Source organism: Pantherophis guttatus, chromosome 13 (assembly GCF_059756535.1).
Source record: "Pantherophis guttatus breed Tessera chromosome 13, ASM5975653v1, whole genome shotgun sequence".
In the NCBI taxonomy this organism is placed as follows: domain Eukaryota; kingdom Metazoa; phylum Chordata; class Lepidosauria; order Squamata; family Colubridae; genus Pantherophis; species Pantherophis guttatus.
In genome coordinates this window covers 22,631,999-22,652,224 of record NC_142075.1, presented here as the reverse complement: position 1 = coordinate 22,652,224, position 20,226 = coordinate 22,631,999, and the positions used below count along the sequence as shown (strand labels likewise).

The window sequence follows — 20,226 nt, the reverse complement described above, 5'->3', positions numbered from 1 at the left end:
CAGGGCTCCCGGTACCTTGCTTCGTTTTCCCCACTTTTCAGGCCTGGTAAAATCCAACGTTTTAACCAGCATAATGTTGAGCTATGCGCTGCCAAAAGTGTTTGAAAAATTAATAAACAGCGAAGAACTGATTTCCCAGGACACCGTCTTGTTATCAATCCAGACACGGCTGCAATTGTGCAGCAGCTGCCTTGAAAAGCTGTTGGCAAAGTGCTAAATTGTATTATTTCACGAAGGTTTTTTTCCCTTCTTTCTTCACGTGTATGTAAGCTCTCCCGAACCCTGTAATTAAAAATATTCCAGCAATGATTGAAAACTCTTAAGCCGCTGTGCACATTTCTAAGTGTATGTTCTCATTTTCGCTCAGCACCCCAAATTTAATATGATGAGATAAAAGAAAACGTGAAAATGTTTCTATCAGCAAGATCTGGTATGATGTGGTATCCTGTGTTTTCAGCAAGACAATCCCAAAGAAAATGCAGAGGGAGGGCGAGGAAGAAGTAACTATACTTGGATATACTTAGTACTGTGACAACACTGTTCACTTTATTATGTAATATAAAAGAAAGATACAATGGCCAAGAGATTTCTGTTCACTGAGGAAAGAGGTGATGTGTTCCAGTGATATAAAGGAACGGATTCAATAAACAGCCCTTCAAAAATTTGGCCCGTTTATGGAAACAGCCCCTTCTTCGTGGTACTTGATTCATTTATCCTTTTCTTTCTGCTCTTTTTCTTTCTTTTCACGCTCTGCTTTGGCTTCTTCTTCTTCGTGTTTCTTTATCAACACTTCCACTTCTTTTTGCTTCAAAACTCTTATTATCGTCTTTCCATTCTCTCGCGTCAGGGTTGCAATTTCAACTGAAACAGAAGAGATGAAAAAGAAAACAGGAAGGAAGGAAGGAAGGAAGGAAGGAAGGAAGGAAGGAAGGAAGGAAGGAAAGGAAGGAAGGAAGGAAGGAAGGAAGGAAGGAAGGAAGGAAGGAAGGAAGGAAGGAACTTTAATGTCTGAATTAGGTTTGACTGCATCAAAACATATAACAACCAAGTGGGCCTCAGAGAACTTATTAAACTTATTTCTTGTGCTAGTTTGCTACCTGACATTTTAAAACAATTTTTCACAGCACCCGAATATTGCAGAAAACTATTTTTGGCATTATGAGAGGTGATATAGCGCAACAGATTTATTGCAAACTTTTCTACCATGTCCCATTTGAAGATTTAAAGAACTTTATAGAGCAATATATTACTTAAAACTATGATTGTTCTTATAAAACAATGCAATTATCTATTAACGCCAACAGCTGATTAAAATACACAATCAACACCTCTAAATCTAAAACCCCTAATTAACAAAGACTTGGGGGGGGGGGGGTTGACAGGACTGTTTTAACTATACTATCCTAAAATTCAACAGGCCTTTAAATAAGTACCGGTAAGTACAATAAACCAGGAACTAGCAACACTCTGACAACTGGAACAGAACCTCTCTCTAAAGAAATCAAAACCCATATCCAAGATCTCAAATCATATCCAAGTCTTACCTTTCTCTGCTGAGAGTTTACTAACGTCCATAGTTTTGTTCAGGACTTTGACAGCTAAAGCAAGTGCGGATTGCAAAGTCATTTCTCCCTCTTTGTAATCTTGTTTCAGCATTGACACAGCTGCCTGTTAAAGGACAGAAAAGCACTGCAGCTGATTCTTGCTCATTCATTCATTTATTCATTCAAAACTGCCCGTTTTAGCCAAGGGACTCTGGGCAACTTGTTATTGTTGTTAGTTGCGAAGTCGTGTCCGACCCATCGCAACCCCATGGACAACATTCCTCCAGGCCTCCCTGTCCTCTACCATCCTCTGGAGTCCATTTAAGCTCACACCTACTACTTCAGTGACTCCATCCAGCCACCTCATTCTCTGCCGTCCCCTTCTTCTTCTTTTGCCCTCAATCTTTCCCAGCATTAGGCTCTTCTCCAGGGAGTCCTTCCTTCTCATTAGGTGGCCAAAGTATGTATGTATGTATGTATGTATGTATGTATGTATGTATGTATGTATTTATTTATTTATTAATTAATTAATTAATTATATTTCTATACTGCCTTTCTCCCATAGGACTCAAGGCGGTGTACAGTCAAGAAAAATATAGACACACAAACATCATAAAATTGCTAATTAAAATTATTACTTAGTTTGGTCAATTAAATTTGAGTATTTGAGTTTCATCTTCAGGATCTGGCCTCCTAACGAGCAGTCAGGGTTGATCTCCTCTAGGACTGACTGGTTTGATTGCCTGGGCAACTTACAATCCTAAACTTACAATCCTAAAATTACGCTTGGGCAATTTACAATCCAATTTACAATCCTAAAATTACATTAAAATAGCCTGGTAGCCCAAACTATACGTACAATACTTCCATTCATCAAAATCACCATAAATCCCTTAATTATCCACCAGGATTCTCCAAAGGATCAGTTAAAAATAAAACGAACACAACAATATAGAAAGAACAAAGAATTATGTAGACCAATATTACAGCAATATTAAACTCCATTAGAAATTACTGAGGGCTCGGTGAAAGAATATTGCCTTTACTTCATACCCAAAGTTAATGGGCTTCCCTTTGGAAAAACATTCCTAATTGGAAAATGCCTGAAGAAACCTGCCTAAATCCAGCCTGTTAAACAATCTGGATCTACAGGTCCCCATATTCCTGCCCTTAATATTCTTGGGCTGCTGTGTTTTTCACTAGTTGAAGTCTCTGAATATTTTCCAAGGCTCCTTTTGCAGTCCTAAGGGTTTTCCCCTTCCAAAGGACTATTTTTCTACCTTGCTAAGATCAAAGTTTATTTCTGTAGAATGCCTTTTTCAAGAATTCTCCGAGCTTTCAAACATGCAGGAGAAAACATGAACACCCAAGGCGGTAAAATCCCTTTGTGGGGGATGGGCGGTTTCAAAATTTGCTAGGTAGATACACAGGTAAACAAACTTACGGCACTGTTGTTTCCAATGCAGGTAGCTTTCCAACCGCCGTAATTCCCACTTGGATCGCTCTGATACAACTGGAAACCATAATGTTTATCCCATCCAATGTAAAGCAGTGAAACACCAAAAGGACGTTTTCCTGTTAAGCATAAAGACACGAGTGATTTAAATTAAACGATGCAATTCACCAAGGGAAAACCATCAATACTTGCCAAGAAGGAAGACTTAACAAACTACTCTGCATTTACTGCTCTCTGAGATAAATTCTAACACATTCTTTCCAAGTCTAAAATTATACTACAGGTAGTCTTTGACTTACAACAGTCCATTTAGTGATGGTTCTAAGTTACAACGGCACTGAAAAAAAAGCGACTTTATGATAGTTGCAGCATCCTCACAGTCACATGATCAAAACTGGATGCTTGGCAACTGGCATGGGCTTACGACGGTTGCAGTGTCCCCGGGGTGGTGTGATCACCTTTTGTGACCGTCTGACAAACAAAGTCAAGGGGGGAAGCTAGATTCATTTAACAACCGTGTTACTAATTTAACAGCCACAGTGACTTAACAAATGTGGCAAGAAAGGTCGTAAAATGGAGCAAAACTCACTTAACAACTGTCTTTAACAACATAAATTTTGGGCTCCATTGTGGCCCTAAATTGAGAACTACCTGCACAGATGATTGATTTTATTTATTTATTTATTTATTTATTTATTTATTTTTTATTTATTTATTTATTATATTTCTATACCGCCTTTCTCCCGTAGGACTCAAGGCGGTGTACAGTCAAGAAAAATATAGACACACAAACATCACAAAATTGCTAATTAAAATTATTACTTAGTTTGGTCAATGATGAGGGGAGGTTATTTATTTATAGACAGACTATACCCAAATCTGTAAATCAACTTCTTTATTAAAAAAAAAAAATCCCCAAAACTTAAAAATAAGATGTATTTTTTTTTAACCTCCAAGCAGACTTTTGTGGCAGACCTAAAGGAAATGAAATTTGTTCCCTGGAGCGATTTAACTTCATCAGTCAGAAATGGAGCTGTCATACCTTGTTAGCTTTCTAGAGTCAATAAAGCATCCATCAACAACACACCACAAGAATATTACAGGTGTTCCTCCCATGCGCCAGACATTTCTGTCACACTTAACTTCATCTGACAAATTACAAAATTTACCTCCGAACTGTGTATAGGCTTGTTTGATATCACACAGGGCTGTTACTAACTGCTCGCAAGGAATTGGCTCCTGATACTGCAACAGATATCTGAAACACGAAAATACAAAAATATGCCAAGAATGCAGAAGCTATAACTAAGAAAGACTTTAAGAGAGATTGACTATTTTATTTTAGAATAACAAGAGTTGGAAGGGACCTTGGAGGGTCTTCTAGTCCAACCCCCTGCTTAGGCAGGAAACCCTACACCACTTCAGACAAATGGTTATCCAACATCTTAAAAACTTCCAGTGCTGGAGCATTCACAACTTCTGGAGGCCAATTGTTCCACTGATTAATTGTTCTGTTTCATTTTCCCTCTGCAATCTCTGCTTTCTCTCTAGCAAGTATGGGCAGTTCTATTGCAACCAGGATATAAGATGAACTGAGTTTGGACAATTATACGGCACACAAGGATCAAGCCTTAGCAAAGGAGTGACACAAAATCCAAAAAGTGGCCTTCAAAGGCCAGATAAAATTCTGAGAAGCCAACCCAACTCCCCTTTCCTTCAAATAATAATCTGGATTTTCTTTTTTTCCTTTAACTGCTCTTTGGGAAGGCAGCACTCCGAATTTCTGAATGTTTTAGTGGACATTTAACATGGAAGGCGCTGGAGAGTCTTAGAAACCTGTGCAATTTTGAATATATTCCTCCACCTTGCATGCTGTAACACATTTTAATTAAAAATACTTAAAGCAAGTAGCTTCCTCCTGGTGGCTTCTAACCTTTAATACAATAATAATTCAAGCTGTTTTGCAGTCCTGATGAACCTTAAGTTTCCAAATACATTTGTGGCTTGTCCCCACCTGAGAAAATTATGCCACCCTCGTACCTTTGTGCAATCAGCCGCAGTTCGTTGGTGAGTACGTTGGCGTCCGAAGTTATGCCGGCCACGCTGCAAGCCATATCTCTGAAACATATAAATGATCTGAGTGAGACCGGGAGCTTTGTAGTCTATTCTGCAACCATCAGTTTTTGCCAGTCATGCCAACTATCAAAGGTCTTTCCATCAATAGACGACATGTGCCAGTGGTGAGGTTGGTGGAATGATGAGACTTGCAAGCCAACACATCTGGCAGGGAGGACATTGGGGAAAGGCTGGCTGGGGAATTCTGGGAGTTGAAATCCATGCATTTTTTAAATTGCCAAGGTTAGAAACACTAAATTAAAGAAATGGACTCTTATTCACTCTATGCAACTGTAAATATTCCATTGCACGTACACAAAGTTAAAACTGGAGTTGGTTTTATTTTAAGTCAAGGGCTCCATACTTTGTCGTGACACCCCACCACACTCACCAGGCATTCTATCTTCAGCCTCAATGTGGGATTTGGCCTGAAAAATACTGTGGGGTCCTTGGTGATCTGTGAGCTTGGTGGTTTCCTAGCAGATGTTTCATTGCCAAACTAGGTAACATCATCAGTGTTAACATCACTGACATTACTTAGTTTGGTAATGAAACATCTACAAGAAGACAATCAAGTTCACAGAGCAATAAGGACCCCACAGTCATCCTCCTCCTCTTCTCCTCCTCCTCCACAAACCACACTCTCTTTTAGTACTGATGATGTTACCTAGCTGGGTCATGAAATGTCTGCAAGAAAACCACCAAGCTCAGAGATCACCAAGGACCTCACCGTTCACACCCGACCTACAAATATTCTTTTCTATCTGAAGAAACCATTCCCTGAACATTTCTCAAGTTTCAGCAGAAATCCAAGAATGTGGCTTCAATGAGGGCATCTATGAAGCATGCAGATTAAAAAAAAAAAAAAGTCCTCCAGAATCTCACTCACTCGTTGAGTTTATATATTTTCTCTGAAAAAAAGACTTCATCCAGAAGCTTGTGGATGTTCCGTCTTTCTGCTGCTAACAGCACTCCATTGTTGGCAAGAATTCCCAAGCAGGTCCCAGCGTGTCCTATGGCTTCCATTGCATATTCAACTTGATACAGGCGACCTAGGAGAGGACCACGAAGAGCCGTGTTAAGGGGACAAACCTGAGGCCACCACCTCTCATTGAAGTATCAGGATACTGAAGCCAACCGTCTGTACAATGGTAATGCTATAACAGGGGTCGGCAACCTTAAACACTCAAAGAGCCGCAAAGGTCCTAACCGGAAGCCCCCATTCAATTCTGGAGCCGACCGGAAGTCTGTTCCCCCCCACCCCCCAATAGTGTCTCCTCCTAGCACGGCGTCCTTTTCCCTCTAATTTTTCTCTTCAATACCTAGCTCTCTCAACTGAAAAAAAGGGAATGAAATTATAAGTTCACAAGGGGATCACAGAGCTGGAATTCAATTTAGAATATCTCTGATTACACAGCTATCTGGTTCTCGCTGCGTGTCTCGTTTTGTCACGTGGAATTACAGAGTAACAGGGCCGGAAGGGACCTTGGAGGTCTTCTAGTCCAACCCCCTGCTTAGGCAGGAAATCCTACACCACTTTAGACAAATGGTATTGAATTAATCAATCAATTACCTTCGGGAGAAAAGATGGTTGTTCGGGAATCATATCTTCGAGACTGCAAGGAAAAAGTTTTGTTTTGTTAATGAATGAAGCACTCAATGACAAAAAAAGGGTGATCTTAATGCTGCCAATCGCTGGGACAATAAGGAGCACCTTTGGAATAACGATTCAAGGCAGCCATCAAATTTCTGTCAGGTATGGCTCTGCACCACTGCATTCCCTGTGAAATTAGCCCAAATCTGAGTAGGCTGCTCAGAGTTGTCTTATAGGGAAGATGGGCAGCATATAAATTTAATGGATGAATAACTACTCATAGGGACCCCCAAAGAAGTGACTGGGAAGCATGGAAGAGTTTACTTTTCCCCTGAAAAAGCGAAGGACAATTATTCTTGGCAATACAATGTATGGAATCCTATTCTCAAAGCAGGGGAGTTCTGGGAATTGAAGTCCATGCATCTTCAAGTTGCCATGGTTGTAGAACACTGATCTAGGCAGGTGGACTTGTTATAAAAGGGGTGTGTCATTCATGTTTAATAATTTCATTATAAACTGGATTTCTGAGAATAAATGGACCAGACTACATAGCTGCTCTGATACACACAGCCTAACATTTATGATCTACACAACCCAAATTTTGAAACTGGGACACAGAAACTTACCATGGTGCTTCTGGGTTAGACTATGCTGTAAAAGAGAGAAAGAGAAAAAAATCCAATTATGCACAGATTAGAAATTTTACATGTGTCAAAATCAAAACATTCCAAATTTCCAATATAACTATGCTGAGATAGTAAGAAAAGCTGGTCTCTGGAAGAAAGGATGTTAAAAGAATCTTTATTAGGAAAGCAAAGATTCCTGTGCCCGCAAATGTTACTGAACTAAATTCTATAAAAGATTCTTCATTTTGCTTAAAAGCTTCCACTGTCATCTCTAACTCGCTGAAGTTGTGAATTGTGAAAGCAAAACTAGAAGCAGTTTCTCAATGTTTTGGGGAATGTTGCAATCATCAGCAAATGGCTAGGAATACAAGATGAGACCAGGCCTTTGATAAAAAGTGACTGGAGCATTGGGCTAGAAACCAGGTGACCGTGAGTTCAAGTCCTGCTTCAGACACAAAACCAGCTGGGTGGCCTCATCCAATTTTCCATGCATTCAACTAGACTCCTCCAGGATAACCCACATATCAGGATAGAAAGCAATCGGGTTTTGCATTCAGAAGACAGAATATTCTTGGTATTAAGAGCCTGCTCTTTAGTAGCACCAGTCTAGAAAACAGGAGACCATGAGTTCTAGTCCTGTCTTAGCTACGAAGCCAGCTGGATAACCTTGGGCTGTCCCTTCTCGCTCAGCCCTAGGAAGGAGGAGAGGCAAGAGCAAACCGCTTTTGAAAAGGTGGACAAGAAAAATGCATGGATAGGCAGTTATCAGAAGACGAGATTTGGTTCCAAGGTGCACAGGGCACACAAAAAAGCAGAGCTTAACTGAAATTTAAATCCATATGTATTAGCGAGCCCAGGATTCCAATACATACTAGACATTTTACCCGTCTACTTTCCTTTCTACTTATCTATCCATCCATGCATCTACTCACCTACCACCCATCTATTACACTATTGCATCCATCCACCCACCTACCTACTTACCTACAATCCATCTAACCGTCTCCCTATTCACTTACTTACCTACCCACCCACACTCCATTCTTCCATCTATCCCCCAACTATCCATCTACCTATCCACCCTCCCTCCATCTACCTATCCACCTACTTACCTACCTACCCACCCACACTCCATCCCTCCATCTATCCTTCAACTATCCATCTACCTATCCACCTACCCACTACTCATTCTTCCATCCCCCAACTATCCCCCTCCATCTACCTATCTACCTACTTACCTACCTACCCACCACTCCATTCTTCCATCTGTCCCCCAACTATCCATCTACCTATCCCCCCTCCCTCCAACTACCTATCCACCTACTTACCTACCTACCCACCCACACTCCATCCCTCCATCTATCCTCCAACTATCCATCTACCTATCCCCCCTCCCTCCAACTACCTATCCACCTACTTACCTACCTACCCACCCACACTCCATCCCTCCATCTATCCTCCAACTATCCATCTACCTATCCACCTACCCACTACTCCATTCTTCCATCCCCCAACTATCCCCCTCCATCTACCTATCTACCTACTTACCTACCTACCCACCACTCCATTCTTCCATCTATCCCCCAACTATCCATCTACCTATCCCCCCTCCCTCCATCTACCTACCCACCTACTTACCTACCTACCCACCCACACTCCATCCCTCCATCTATCCTCCAACTATCCATCTACCTATCCACCTACCCACTACTTCATTCTTCCATCCCCCAACTATCCCCCCTCCATCTACCTATCTACCTACTTACCTACCTACCCACCACTCCATTCTTCCATCTATCCCCCAACTATCCATCTACCTATCCCCCCTCCCTCCATCTACCTATCCACCTACTTACCTACCTACCCACCCACACTCCATCCCTCCATCTGTCTCCCTATCCACCTAACCTACCCACTCCCCCACACTCCCTCCACCCTCCCTCCCCCTAACCACCCACCCACCTACTCACCATTTCCCTATCTACCTACCCATCGTCCATCCATCCCCCCAACTATCCACTTACCTACCTACCTACCTACCCACCCACCCACCCACCCTCCATTCATTATTCCTTCCTTCCCATCTTCCTCCCTCCCTCCCGCCTCTTCCTTTCGGCCGCCACTCCAGCCATCTGCCTACCTGCTTACTCACCCACCCACCCACCCACCCATCCAGTCCACGTAATTTTTATACACTTTTGGCGTATAAAATCGCTCCATTGGTCTGCCCGTCCTCAAGTGGCTCAAGACGCTGAGCTTGTCGATCAGAAAGGTCGGCAGTTCGGCGGTTCGAATCCCTAGTCCAGGTCTCCTGTGTGAGCAGGGGGCTGGACTAGATGACCTCCAAGGTCCCTTCCAACTCTGTTCCCGTTATCACCCACCTACCTACCTACCTGCCCACCGGCCTGCCTACCTATTATGGTGCCTATTGGTCTTCTTACCTACTTACGCCCCCCCTCCCTCGTCTACCTATCAATACACCTGCCTGCCAATCAATCAAACCAACCAACCAATCAATGCGATGAGAGCCATTTTTCCCTATTCCCTTCCAGGAGCTGCACAGTCATCCTCCCAGCCGGGAGAAAGGCGACAGTCCCGGGGAGGCAGCCGGCAGAGGAAGACCCACCGGCAGCCGGGGCCGCCCCCGTCCCACCCTCCTGCCCCGTGAGGGGCTCCGACCCGGCGGCGTTCGGCTCCCCTCGAAGAGAGACCCCCCCCCCTTCGTCCACTCACCTCCGCCCGCTCTCCGCCGCCTTCCAAAATGGTCGCCTTGCGCCTGCGCACTCCCGACCCGCTCAGGGAGCCGGCCGGTATAGAGATTTCCAATCCTAGACAGGGTCCTTTTCGAGCCGGAATTCCGGAGCGTGGCCTCGGGCGCCATGTTTGTTGTGGGCAGTCCGCTCAGACGTTGGGGGGATTTAAATGGGTTGGGTACTTGGGTTGGGTGTATCTATAAATAAAGGAAGCTTTCTATTTCAGTAGAGAAATAGGCCGACAGGCATAGAAGTAGAATTTATAATTGATATAAACTAAGGATAATAAATCTTGAAAGGATAAGTAGGGTAGGACTTTGGATGGGAGACCACCAGGTAATCCACAGCATAGGTTAGACTGGGAACGAGCATCTTGAGAGAACCATGTTCTGTACGGCCAGGAAAACTTGCATGGAGAGTAAAGGAGCTCAAATAAGGATGCATTTTGTCAGACTAACAATAAATAATCACACTCAGAACTCCAAAACATGTGTACGGAGGGGAAAAACCCCCCGATGTGTTTTGTCTTTTAAAAGCAAATATGTAAATACACCAGGCTATACTTTGCAACAGGTCTTATCTATATGTTTTATTAAAATCCAGCAGCAATTTGGTCTTTATTGTTGGACTGGCAGAGGAACTGAGCCTCAATGGGGTTTCTAATGCTCCGGGCATTGTAAGTCTGTTTGGTGGTGTCTTCCAAAGGAGGAGTCAGGTTAAGGTGGAAATAAAGTTTCACAACGTAGCCTATTAGCCTTGGATTTCCCATTTTTAAAATCGTTGTCAAATGTTATAAGGCACATGAGGCTTTTTGTGCTATGCAGAGATGTACAAAGTTTAATAAAAACCACCTTACTGAAGATTCAGGGGAAGATTTGCAACCGTTTTGTATGGATTCTCTACACACCATAAAGGGGCAAAAGCTGAGAGGACTTCACACCAACCCTCTTGACAAAAACTACGAAGAAACGTCGCTTTATTCCAAAAAAATGTGCGGAGTGTGCTAATGAAGATTATCAACAAGTTTCCATTCTGTAGGAAGATTAGTTCTTGCTGCCAATCCCCCAGCTGAACATCTGAACGCAAAAACAAACTGATATTTTCTTTCTCTCTTATAAGTGCCAAAATAAAACAAAACCGCATTTTACATGTATAACCGGATTGGGCCCGAAAACAATTCTTCAGTAGCAACATAAACTTTCCCAGTTGTGTGTTGTTGTTTTTTAAATTTTGTGCTGACTTCCCCTAATTCCACCTTGTTAATATCGATTAACGGTGTTCATTTCCGATAGGATTCTGCTGTCTGAAACCAGATTTGTTCAACCGTCTCTTGGCCCATCTCGACCAGCATCATCAAATGCTTCCACCCCGTTTTGGCTGTGATCATTAAATATTCTTCGTTCTCGGGGTGCAGGAGGGTGGTGTGAGCGGCAACCACCAGCGACTGGGCGTACCTCCCGCACACCAGGAGAAACAGGGCGTCTCGCTCTTTTGGGCTCAAAGGAACCACGCTTTCAAACCCAGCCAGGATGTGGCCGCCCACCGAGAGAGGGTCTTTGCTTTCAATCATCATGTACATGATGGCGATGGCGACTTCAAAGACGTAGTAGCCGTAACTCATGTCGCTGAAATCCAAAATCCCGGAGATTCTGTACTGTGGATTTGGAGAGGATGCGGAAACCACGTCAAGTAGAATATTGTGGTCGTTGAAGTCCCCGTGATTGATGCCTAAATGGAGAGAGACGGTCACACGAGGCTACATAGATGGGGAACTTTACAGATGACTGCTTTTCTCGTGTCACAAAGCAGTTTAGGGAGAGCTTAGTGAGGAACGGACCTTTCCTCGCCTATTCTGGTGGTTAAGGCTACAATCAGTCGTTGAAAAAATGGCAGAGAAGCAGATTTATTTATTTCTAGTTTGTATTTCTTAACCGCCCATCTCCCTCAAAGAGATTTAATTTAATTCAGCCTTTGGAAAGGAAGAGCCACTTAACAATGGAACAGTCTCACTTGAGAAGCGTTCTCTCTCTTGTCTGTCTGTCTGTCTATCAATCAATCTACCAATCAATCTATCATATTTATCAATCAATCTATCATCTATCACCTATTTATCAATTCCATCCATCCATCCAACTATCCAACTATCTATCATCTATCTATCTATCTATCTATCTATCTATCTATCTATCTATCTATCTATCTCGTCTCTATTTAACCAGTCAGCCATGTCTGTCTGTTTCTATATCTATCTGTCCTCCCATCTAATTTGCACAGCTGCCCATCTTACAATAGGGGAATATCATGCTGGAGGTGGCTGATAGATTAATAAGAGATCCCATCACCTCCTCCCCTGTTCAGCCTACTCCCTCCCCCCAATCTTTTCGTTTTATTGATAGCTGGTAATTTGTATTTTTCTAGTGTTTGCTCTTATTGTATAAAGATTGTTGTATTGTTTTTAAATTGTAAACTGCCCAGAATCACCTTGTGGTTAACATGGGTGGCAAATAAATAAATTAAATAAAGAAGGAAAGGAGAGAAGGAAGGAAGGAAGGAAGGAAGGAAGGAAGGAAGGAAGGAAGGAAAGAAAAAAGAAAGGAAGGAAGGAAGGAAAGAAAAAAGAAAGGAAGGAAGGAAGGAAGGAAGGAAGGAAGGAAGGAAGGAAGGAAGGAAGGAGCGAACAACAACTAAAACAGAAGCAGGTTGTTTCTCCATCCTGCCATGAGTAAAGGAAAAGCAAAAGAGAGATCTTATCATAACCAAATAAAAAATACTTACAGGATCGAAAAGAGCTCAGTTTTGGAATGACGTTAACTTGGAACTGCTCAATCACGTGTTTCACTGCGTCCAGATATTCGCTCTTGCCAAGAGCATACAGGTATTTTTTAAGAAGAGGAACATTTCTCAGATTCCAGATAAATTCACCCCTGTGTAAGCTTTTTATCAACGGATGCTGGAATTTCTTTGAAGTGAGAAGAAAAACACAATAAATAAATCATTTTTTTGCAAGGATAATGGACATATTTTTGAACTATAGAAATCTAATAAAATAAAATAAAATAAAATAAAATAAAATAAAATAAATAAATAAACTGATAACATCATTCCAGAGGGATTAGACTGCAGAGTTTTATTGTTCTAATGCAGCAATTAATATAAATATTCTTGTTCCTGAATTCCACTGATAAATCCCAGATTATAAGTATTTTACCAAGGCAGTATTAATGAAGCCCAAATATCCTGGGTTCTCTATTATTTATTTGTCTGGCTAGACTGTTGTAATTATTGAATATTGAAATATATATATTGCAGGGGTGTCCAATGTTGGCCATTTTAAGACCGGTGGACTTCAGCTCCCAGAATTCCCCAGCCAGCCATGTTGGATGGGGATGCTGTGGTCCGCCAGCAGCCTGCAGAGCTGGCAGGGGAGTCGGACAACGAGGAGGCTGGGGAGGATGATGGGCCAGTCCTGGAGTCAGGGGAAGGCCCGGACGAGGGCTCTGAGGTGGAGGCAGAGATGGGCCAGGGCCATCTGGGAGTGATGCGCGGACACCGGAACCCCCAGAGTCGGACAGCAGAGAGGCAGAGGAACAGGAGGAGCCTGTTCCTAGTGCACGCATGCGAAGAGCTGCCAGAAGGCAAGAGCAGCTAAAGCAAAAAGGACGACTTGGGAGTAAGGCCAGGAGATGATTGGCCCCTCCCAGAAGGCTTAAAAGAGCAGGGGCTCTGAAAGCAACGTTGCTACATTTGTTTCTTGTCAGCGTCTCTTGCTTCTGAACTTTTGCCAAGAAAAGCCTTTGGCAAGATGCCAAAGTAGACAAAGGTTGGTGATAAGACCAAAGGATTGTTTACAAAGAATTTGTTTTGGACTTAATTTGGACTAAGCTGAGAATGAAGTCATTCTCAGCTGTTCTAATAAAATATGTTTGTTTAGGACTGATTGTGTCTGGTAATAGCTATTTGGGCCTAGGTCACAACAGGGGAATTCTGGGAGTTGAAATCCACAGGGCTTAAAGTGGCCAACATTGGACACCCCTAATATAAAGTGTGGTTACAACAGGAAGCTTCATGGATTAAATTTCCCATATGCCTTCTCTATATAAAGCTGCAGAGTCTCTTGGACAGGCAAACCTGGGCTCAAATCCTACCAATGGTCTAACACGGAAATAAATGCCCATTTCTTTCCCTCTGTAAAGCCCCATCGTACCACCTCACCTCTGCCAGCGTTTTATCGAGCTTGGCTGCCATCTGCCCAATGTCGTAGAGAATTGGCGGAGTCACGGGGAGGGTGGCGACAGTTTTTCCAGGCAAGTAGCTCAACAACCTCACCACAAACTTCTGGGTGGAGGATCCAGTATCTTAAAAGAGATAAAAAGAAACCTTAAATCACTCGCCGCTTCACAGCGATTGCCCAACTGAGATGCATTCGCTTATCTGGAAAAAAGTCAAGTATGGAACAAACTTCTTGGTAAATATTTACCATTCAAAAGCACACATGGAATATTACACAATCCTATTCAGGCAGCCCTTGAGTGATGACCATAAGGTAGTTGGTCCATTATGGTTGCAAGCAGTGGTGAAATCCAAATTTTTTTACTACCGGTTCTGTGGGTGTGGCTTGGTGGGCGTGGTAGGGGAAGGATACTGCAAAATCCCCATTCTCCCCCCCACTCCTGGGGGAATGATATTGCAAAATCTCCATTCCCACCCCACTCTGGGGCCAGCCAGAGGTGGTATTTGCCGGTTCTCCGAACTGCTCAAAATTTCTGCTACTGGTTCTCTGAACTGCTCAAAATTTCCGTTACCGGTTCTCTGAACTGCTCAAAATTTCTGTTACCGGTTCTCTGAACTGCTCAAAATTTCTGCTACCAGTTTTCCGAACTACTCAAAGTTTCCACTACCGGTTCTCTGAACTGCTCAAAATTTCTCCTACCGGTTCTCTAGAACCTGCCGGATTTCACCCCTGGTTGCAAGTCATAATGCTTGTCTTTGCGATATTAAGCAATCAACGGTTTTCCATGGGCACAGTCTTGCCCAAAACCACAAGTGGCAGTTTGCTGTTTGCTAGTCTCTTCTTTCATTAATTGAACCCTAAAGCAGCCAAAACAGAATCGAAGGAGGAATTAACAGGTTTGGGGAAAGTTGAAAGATTGGAAGACGTACCAACCAATCTACAGGACACATCCAAGCGCTGATGATGTTCCCTAGTTGGGTAATGAAATGTCTGCAAAAAACCCCCCAGAAAACCCCCCAATCAAGCTCAGAGAGCACCAAGGGTCCCACAGAACACAACAGCCTAATCAAGGAAGCACCAAGACCACTTCCACCCACACCGACAGGGAAAGCCACTGTATATAAACAGAGAGCAAACCCTACCCCCATTTAGCACTGATGATATTCCCTAGCTGGGTAATGAAACGTCTGGAGGGAAACAACCAAACTCAGAGAGCACCAAGGACCCCACAGGACAAACAATATTAAGGAAGGAAAAGAACTTGCAAAGAAAACTTAAGTTAGGATTAACATATTGTACTTATTAATTAATTAATTAATTAAGCTTATATGCCGCCCTCTCTCCAAAAAGGACTCAGGGCGGCTCACAGCAATAAAATAGACAAATCAATATTAGATGTTAAAAACCATTAAAACTCCCATTAAAAACCCCTTCAGTCCAAACCGGCCTAGTGAAATAACCATGTCTTAAGTACTTATGCACTCTTGACGCAAACACCAGCCCACAGATCTAATTGGGTATTTTTTAAAAAAATATACAGCAAGATAAGAGGCAGCAAAGGGCACTTTCATTCAGGCGTGACCATGCCAGTCACGAGGTGCCCTGTAAGAAGCGAAAGGCAGAACTGTTTCAAAGATGCTTTTCAAAAGGCAGGTGGATTTTCTTAAGTTTTTTTCCTTGAAAATGTTTCGCTTCTTCAATTTCTCAAGGAAAAAAAAAAACTAAGAAAACCCAGCTGCCTTTTGGAAAAGCACCTTTGGGACAATGACTTGGATAAATGAGAATCTCCACAGACAAAAGGCAGAACTACAGAGCCTGTAGTACAGTGGACTAAAGCACTGTTATTAACAGATTAACATCTGCTGCTTGCAATTACTGCAAGTTCGAATCTCTCCAAGGCTCAAGGTTGACTCAGCCTTCCATCCTTTCAAAGGTAGGTGAAATGAGGACCCGGATTGTGGGGGCAATAAGCTGACTTTGTATAAATATACAAAAGTATGAAGGCTATTGCTTAATGCATTGTAAGCCGCCCTGAGTCTCCGGAGAAGGGCGGCATATAAATTAAAGCAAAAAAAAAAAAAAAAAAAATTGAATGCCAACAATACATTCAGCTTTCCTCACCGACTGTTTCCAGAAACAACACCTTGCCATCCCGGGTGAGACGGGGCATGGCCACAGGAAAACCCTCGCCGTTCAGAAACATCATGATGTGGGTCTGAACCTCGACCAGATCTGAATTCTGGCTATCTTCAGCGTTTATAATCTTGAGGACAAAGTCCCCAGCGCTTTCTCCTTTCCCTGGGAACGAAGCGGTGCTCACGTGGAAATTCTGATCGTCATAGCTGGGCAGCGGTCTGAGCTGGGAGACTTCCAGTCCAAATATCCTTTGGACCAGTTCGGCGGCTTGCTTTTCGGTAAATGTTGGCTTAATCAGGGGGTGACCCCCCTGCTGCTGCTGCGGCGGTGGCGGCTGCTGGTCTCCGGAAGACATGGTGCATCTAAAGAGGAGCAAGAGAAGAGCTGGGTTTCCCTAACTTATCAGTAGCTGCCAACTGCCAAATTGCAAACCCAAAGTCCAAAGTTGGGGTCTGGAGAATTCTGGGAGTTGAAGTCCACCCATCAGAAAGGCGCCTAGGTTGAGAAATACGCTGATTGGAATCAGGATTATTTGCTATTAGTTATTCCAAGTACAAAAGCTATGCAAATATGCTCCTTGACTAGTCCTTTATTAAGAGAGGAAAGTCATATCTGTCTGTCTGTCTGTCTGTCTGTCTGTCTGTCTGTCTGTCTGTCTGTCTCTATCTATCTATCTATCTATCTATCTATCTATCTATCTATCTCTAATATGTCTATCATCTATCTCTCTGTCTCTATCTATCTGTCTGTCTCTATCTATCTCCATCTATCTAATACGTCTCTATCATCTATCTATCTATCTCTATCTGTCTCTATCTATCTCTATCTATCTAATACGTCTCTATCATCTATCTATCTATCTATCTCTATCTGTCTCTATCTGTTTCTCTCTGCCTGTCTGTCTGTCTATCTATTTATCTATCTATCTATCCATCTATTCATATCTATATCATCTCTACTTGTCTGCCTGTCTATCTATCCATCTATCCATATCTATATCATCTCTGTCTGTCCATCTATCTATCTATCTATCTATCTATCTATCTATCTATCTATCTATCTATCTATCTATCTATCTATCTACCTACCTATCTATCTATCCCTATCATATCTACATCTATCTATCTATCATCTATCTATCTATCTATCTATCTATCTATCTATCTATCTATCTATCCCTATCATATCTACATCTATCTATCTATCTATCTATCTATCTATCTATCTATCTATCTATCCCTATCATATCTACATCTATCTATCTACCTATCTATCTATCTATCTATCTATCTATCTATCTCTATCTATCTATCTATCTATCTATCTATCATCTATCTATCTATCATCTCTGTTTATCTCTCTGTCTATATTTCTCCCTCTCTATATATTTCTCTCTCTATGTATATTTCTCTCTCATCTCTCTATCACCTCTCTCTCTCTCTCTCTCTCTAGCCATCCTTTTAAAGGTCTGTTGAAAGACAAAAGAAACAGTCAGCCCTTGGAAGGGCAGAATTTCTGTTTGAAGCTGAAATCTGATTTCTTACCTGGGCAATATAGGTGTTTAAACGTCTCCACCGTAAGCCAGTTGTGCAAGGAAAGGGTTGTTCCTTTGTCAAAGTCCGCGGGGACCTGCTGAAATGTTTTTCACGCGTGCGCGCAACCTAAACGAAAGCAGAATGCAATATTTTCTTGCCAGGTGGAGCAGTACAGCAGCCGGATGCACAGTGCCAGCTAGGAATAAAATAATCCTAAATAAATCCAATTGCATTCACGGATCGGGAAAAATCCCGACCTGCAAGCTTGCAAAACCCACAGCCCGCGTGGACCTCTGCTGCCGTCCAATGAAAGGAAGGCTTAGAAGTTGGTTTGGCGTCGCCTGGGACCGTTTGTAAGGAGGCTTCCAATTGGCTGTAAGGAATTTAGCTTCCCACTTCCTTCCCCCCCCCCCTCCTTGATTCAATGGTTGGTGATTATATTCCTCTCTCGTGTATTTCTAATATCAGAATTTTTTTTTAATTAAGATCACATTAAAAAGCCCAAATTGGACAGGCTTTCATCTGGAGCGTAAATATCTTCCCCCCCATCCTCGACTTTTAAAAGGGAATTTTACATCTGAAGAGTTGGTTAAGTTTGAAGCTTGCATTGCTCTTCCTATGTTCCCATATCTGCAATTCCTGCAGAATTGCAAAGCCTGTTTAGAGTTTTAGGACAGTTTTTAGGAACTTGGGGAAGAAGTGTGGAATTCTGGCACTTGAGAGTCCACACTCCTTAAATTTCCCAAGGTTGGGAAGCGCAGTTTTAAGGGGGTGGGTCCGGGGGAACTGAAATAAACCCAACTTTTTCCGAGATGGTTATATATGGTTTTCTTCTAACGATCTCGTGCAGCGTTTGAGCAAGATGATTTTCTTGCTCAAAACGCTGCACAGGTGCTTTGGAGCTGACATTTTTACAACCGTGCAATCCAGGACAGTAGCTGGGTTTGCACAAGGGACGACTAGGCTGTTACCATGATTTGCTTTTTGTGCAAAGCCAACTGATTACTATTTAAGATTTGTGACTTTGGTTGCTGGGTGAATCCATTCCCAATTAAGAAATAAAATCAAATCAGTAAATCAATGATTAAGCAAAGTCATGCTTAAATAAGAATGGATCCAGTGGTGAAATCCAACTTTTTTTTACTACTGGTTCTGTGGGCGTGGCAGGGGAAGGATACTGCAAAATCCCCATTCCCTCCCCACTCCTGGGGGAAGGATACTGCAAAATCCCCATTCCCTCCCCACTCCTGGGGGAAGGATACTGCAAAATCCCCATTCCCACCCCACTCCAGGGGAAGGATACTGCAAAATCCCCATTCCCATCCCACTCCAGGGGAAGGATACTGCAAAATCCCCATTCCCTCCCCACTCCTGGGGGAAGGATACTGCAAAATCCCCATTCCCACCCCACTCCAGGGGAAGGATACTGCAAAATCCCCATTCCCACCCCACTCCAGGGGAAGGATACTGCAAAATCCCCATTCCCATCCCACTCCAGGGGAAGGATACTGCAAAATCCCCATTCCCTCCCCACTCCTGGGGGATGGATATTATAAAATCCCAATTCCCACACCACTTTAGGGGAAGGATACTGCAAAATCACCATTCCCTCCTCACTCCTGGGGGAAGGATATTGCAAAATCTCCATTCCCACCCCACTCTAGGGGAAGGATACTGCAAAATTCCCATTCCCTCCCCACACCTGGGGGAAGGATATTGCAAAATCCCCATTCCCACTCCACTCGGGGGCCAGCCAGAGGTGGTATTTGCTGGTTCTCTGAACTGCTCAAAATTTCCGCTACCGGTTCTCCAGAACCTGCTGGATTTCACCCCTGAATGGATCCCAACTTTACACTTTCACTCTCAAACTCCCAAGAGGAGAGATTTATCAATATAATATTCTGAATATAACAAGAGATTTAAACTTCTATAATCAGCAGATTAAATGAATGTAAAGGAAAGCAAATTGAGATTTCAGGTGAGAGAAAATTGCTGTTAGATTCAATTGAACGTTACCTGGAGTTCCAGACCATTGTAATGATGTATAGACATTCTCTGTTCAGAAATGATTAACTGGTCATTTAATATCAAGACAAAATCTAATTTTAAAGAATTTAAAAGAAGAATCTTTTCTTCCTTATTTGGATGGAGTGAAAGAATTCACCATGGGAAATTTCCAGCTGCTTGATCCCTAGATAGTCCCATCTCTTTCAATGAATCTGAACAGACACGGTTG

At 42.7% G+C, this 20,226-nt stretch overlaps 2 protein-coding genes across 3 annotated transcripts; both read right to left on the bottom strand.

The window, feature by feature from the left end:
* Window positions 1–524: 524 nt before the first annotated feature.
* PSMA4 (proteasome 20S subunit alpha 4) lies at window positions 525–10,136 on the bottom strand. 2 transcript variants are annotated; one of them, XM_034409514.3, is made up of 9 exons: window positions 10,069–10,136; window positions 7,336–7,360; window positions 6,689–6,731; window positions 6,005–6,167; window positions 5,041–5,118; window positions 4,170–4,258; window positions 2,989–3,119; window positions 1,545–1,668; window positions 525–861 (listed from the first exon to the last, which is right to left on the bottom strand). In XM_034409514.3, the coding sequence occupies exons 2-9, from the start codon at window positions 7,336–7,338 to the stop codon at window positions 707–709; spliced, it is 786 nt and encodes a 261-aa protein (XP_034265405.1). In that variant the 5' UTR covers window positions 7,339–7,360; window positions 10,069–10,136; the 3' UTR covers window positions 525–706. The 2 variants fall into 2 exon arrangements, with proteins under 2 accessions (XP_034265405.1, XP_087734242.1); XM_087878116.1 differs by having other exon boundaries at window positions 9,962–10,072.
* A 515-nt stretch (window positions 10,137–10,651) lies between these two features.
* Window positions 10,652–18,307, bottom strand: HYKK (hydroxylysine kinase). Its single transcript, XM_034409511.3, has 5 exons — window positions 18,000–18,307; window positions 16,441–16,817; window positions 14,301–14,443; window positions 12,864–13,047; window positions 10,652–11,816 (listed from the first exon to the last, which is right to left on the bottom strand). The coding sequence occupies exons 2-5, from the start codon at window positions 16,808–16,810 to the stop codon at window positions 11,368–11,370; spliced, it is 1,146 nt and encodes a 381-aa protein (XP_034265402.2). The 5' UTR covers window positions 16,811–16,817; window positions 18,000–18,307; the 3' UTR covers window positions 10,652–11,367.
* Window positions 18,308–20,226: the final 1,919 nt, after the last annotated feature.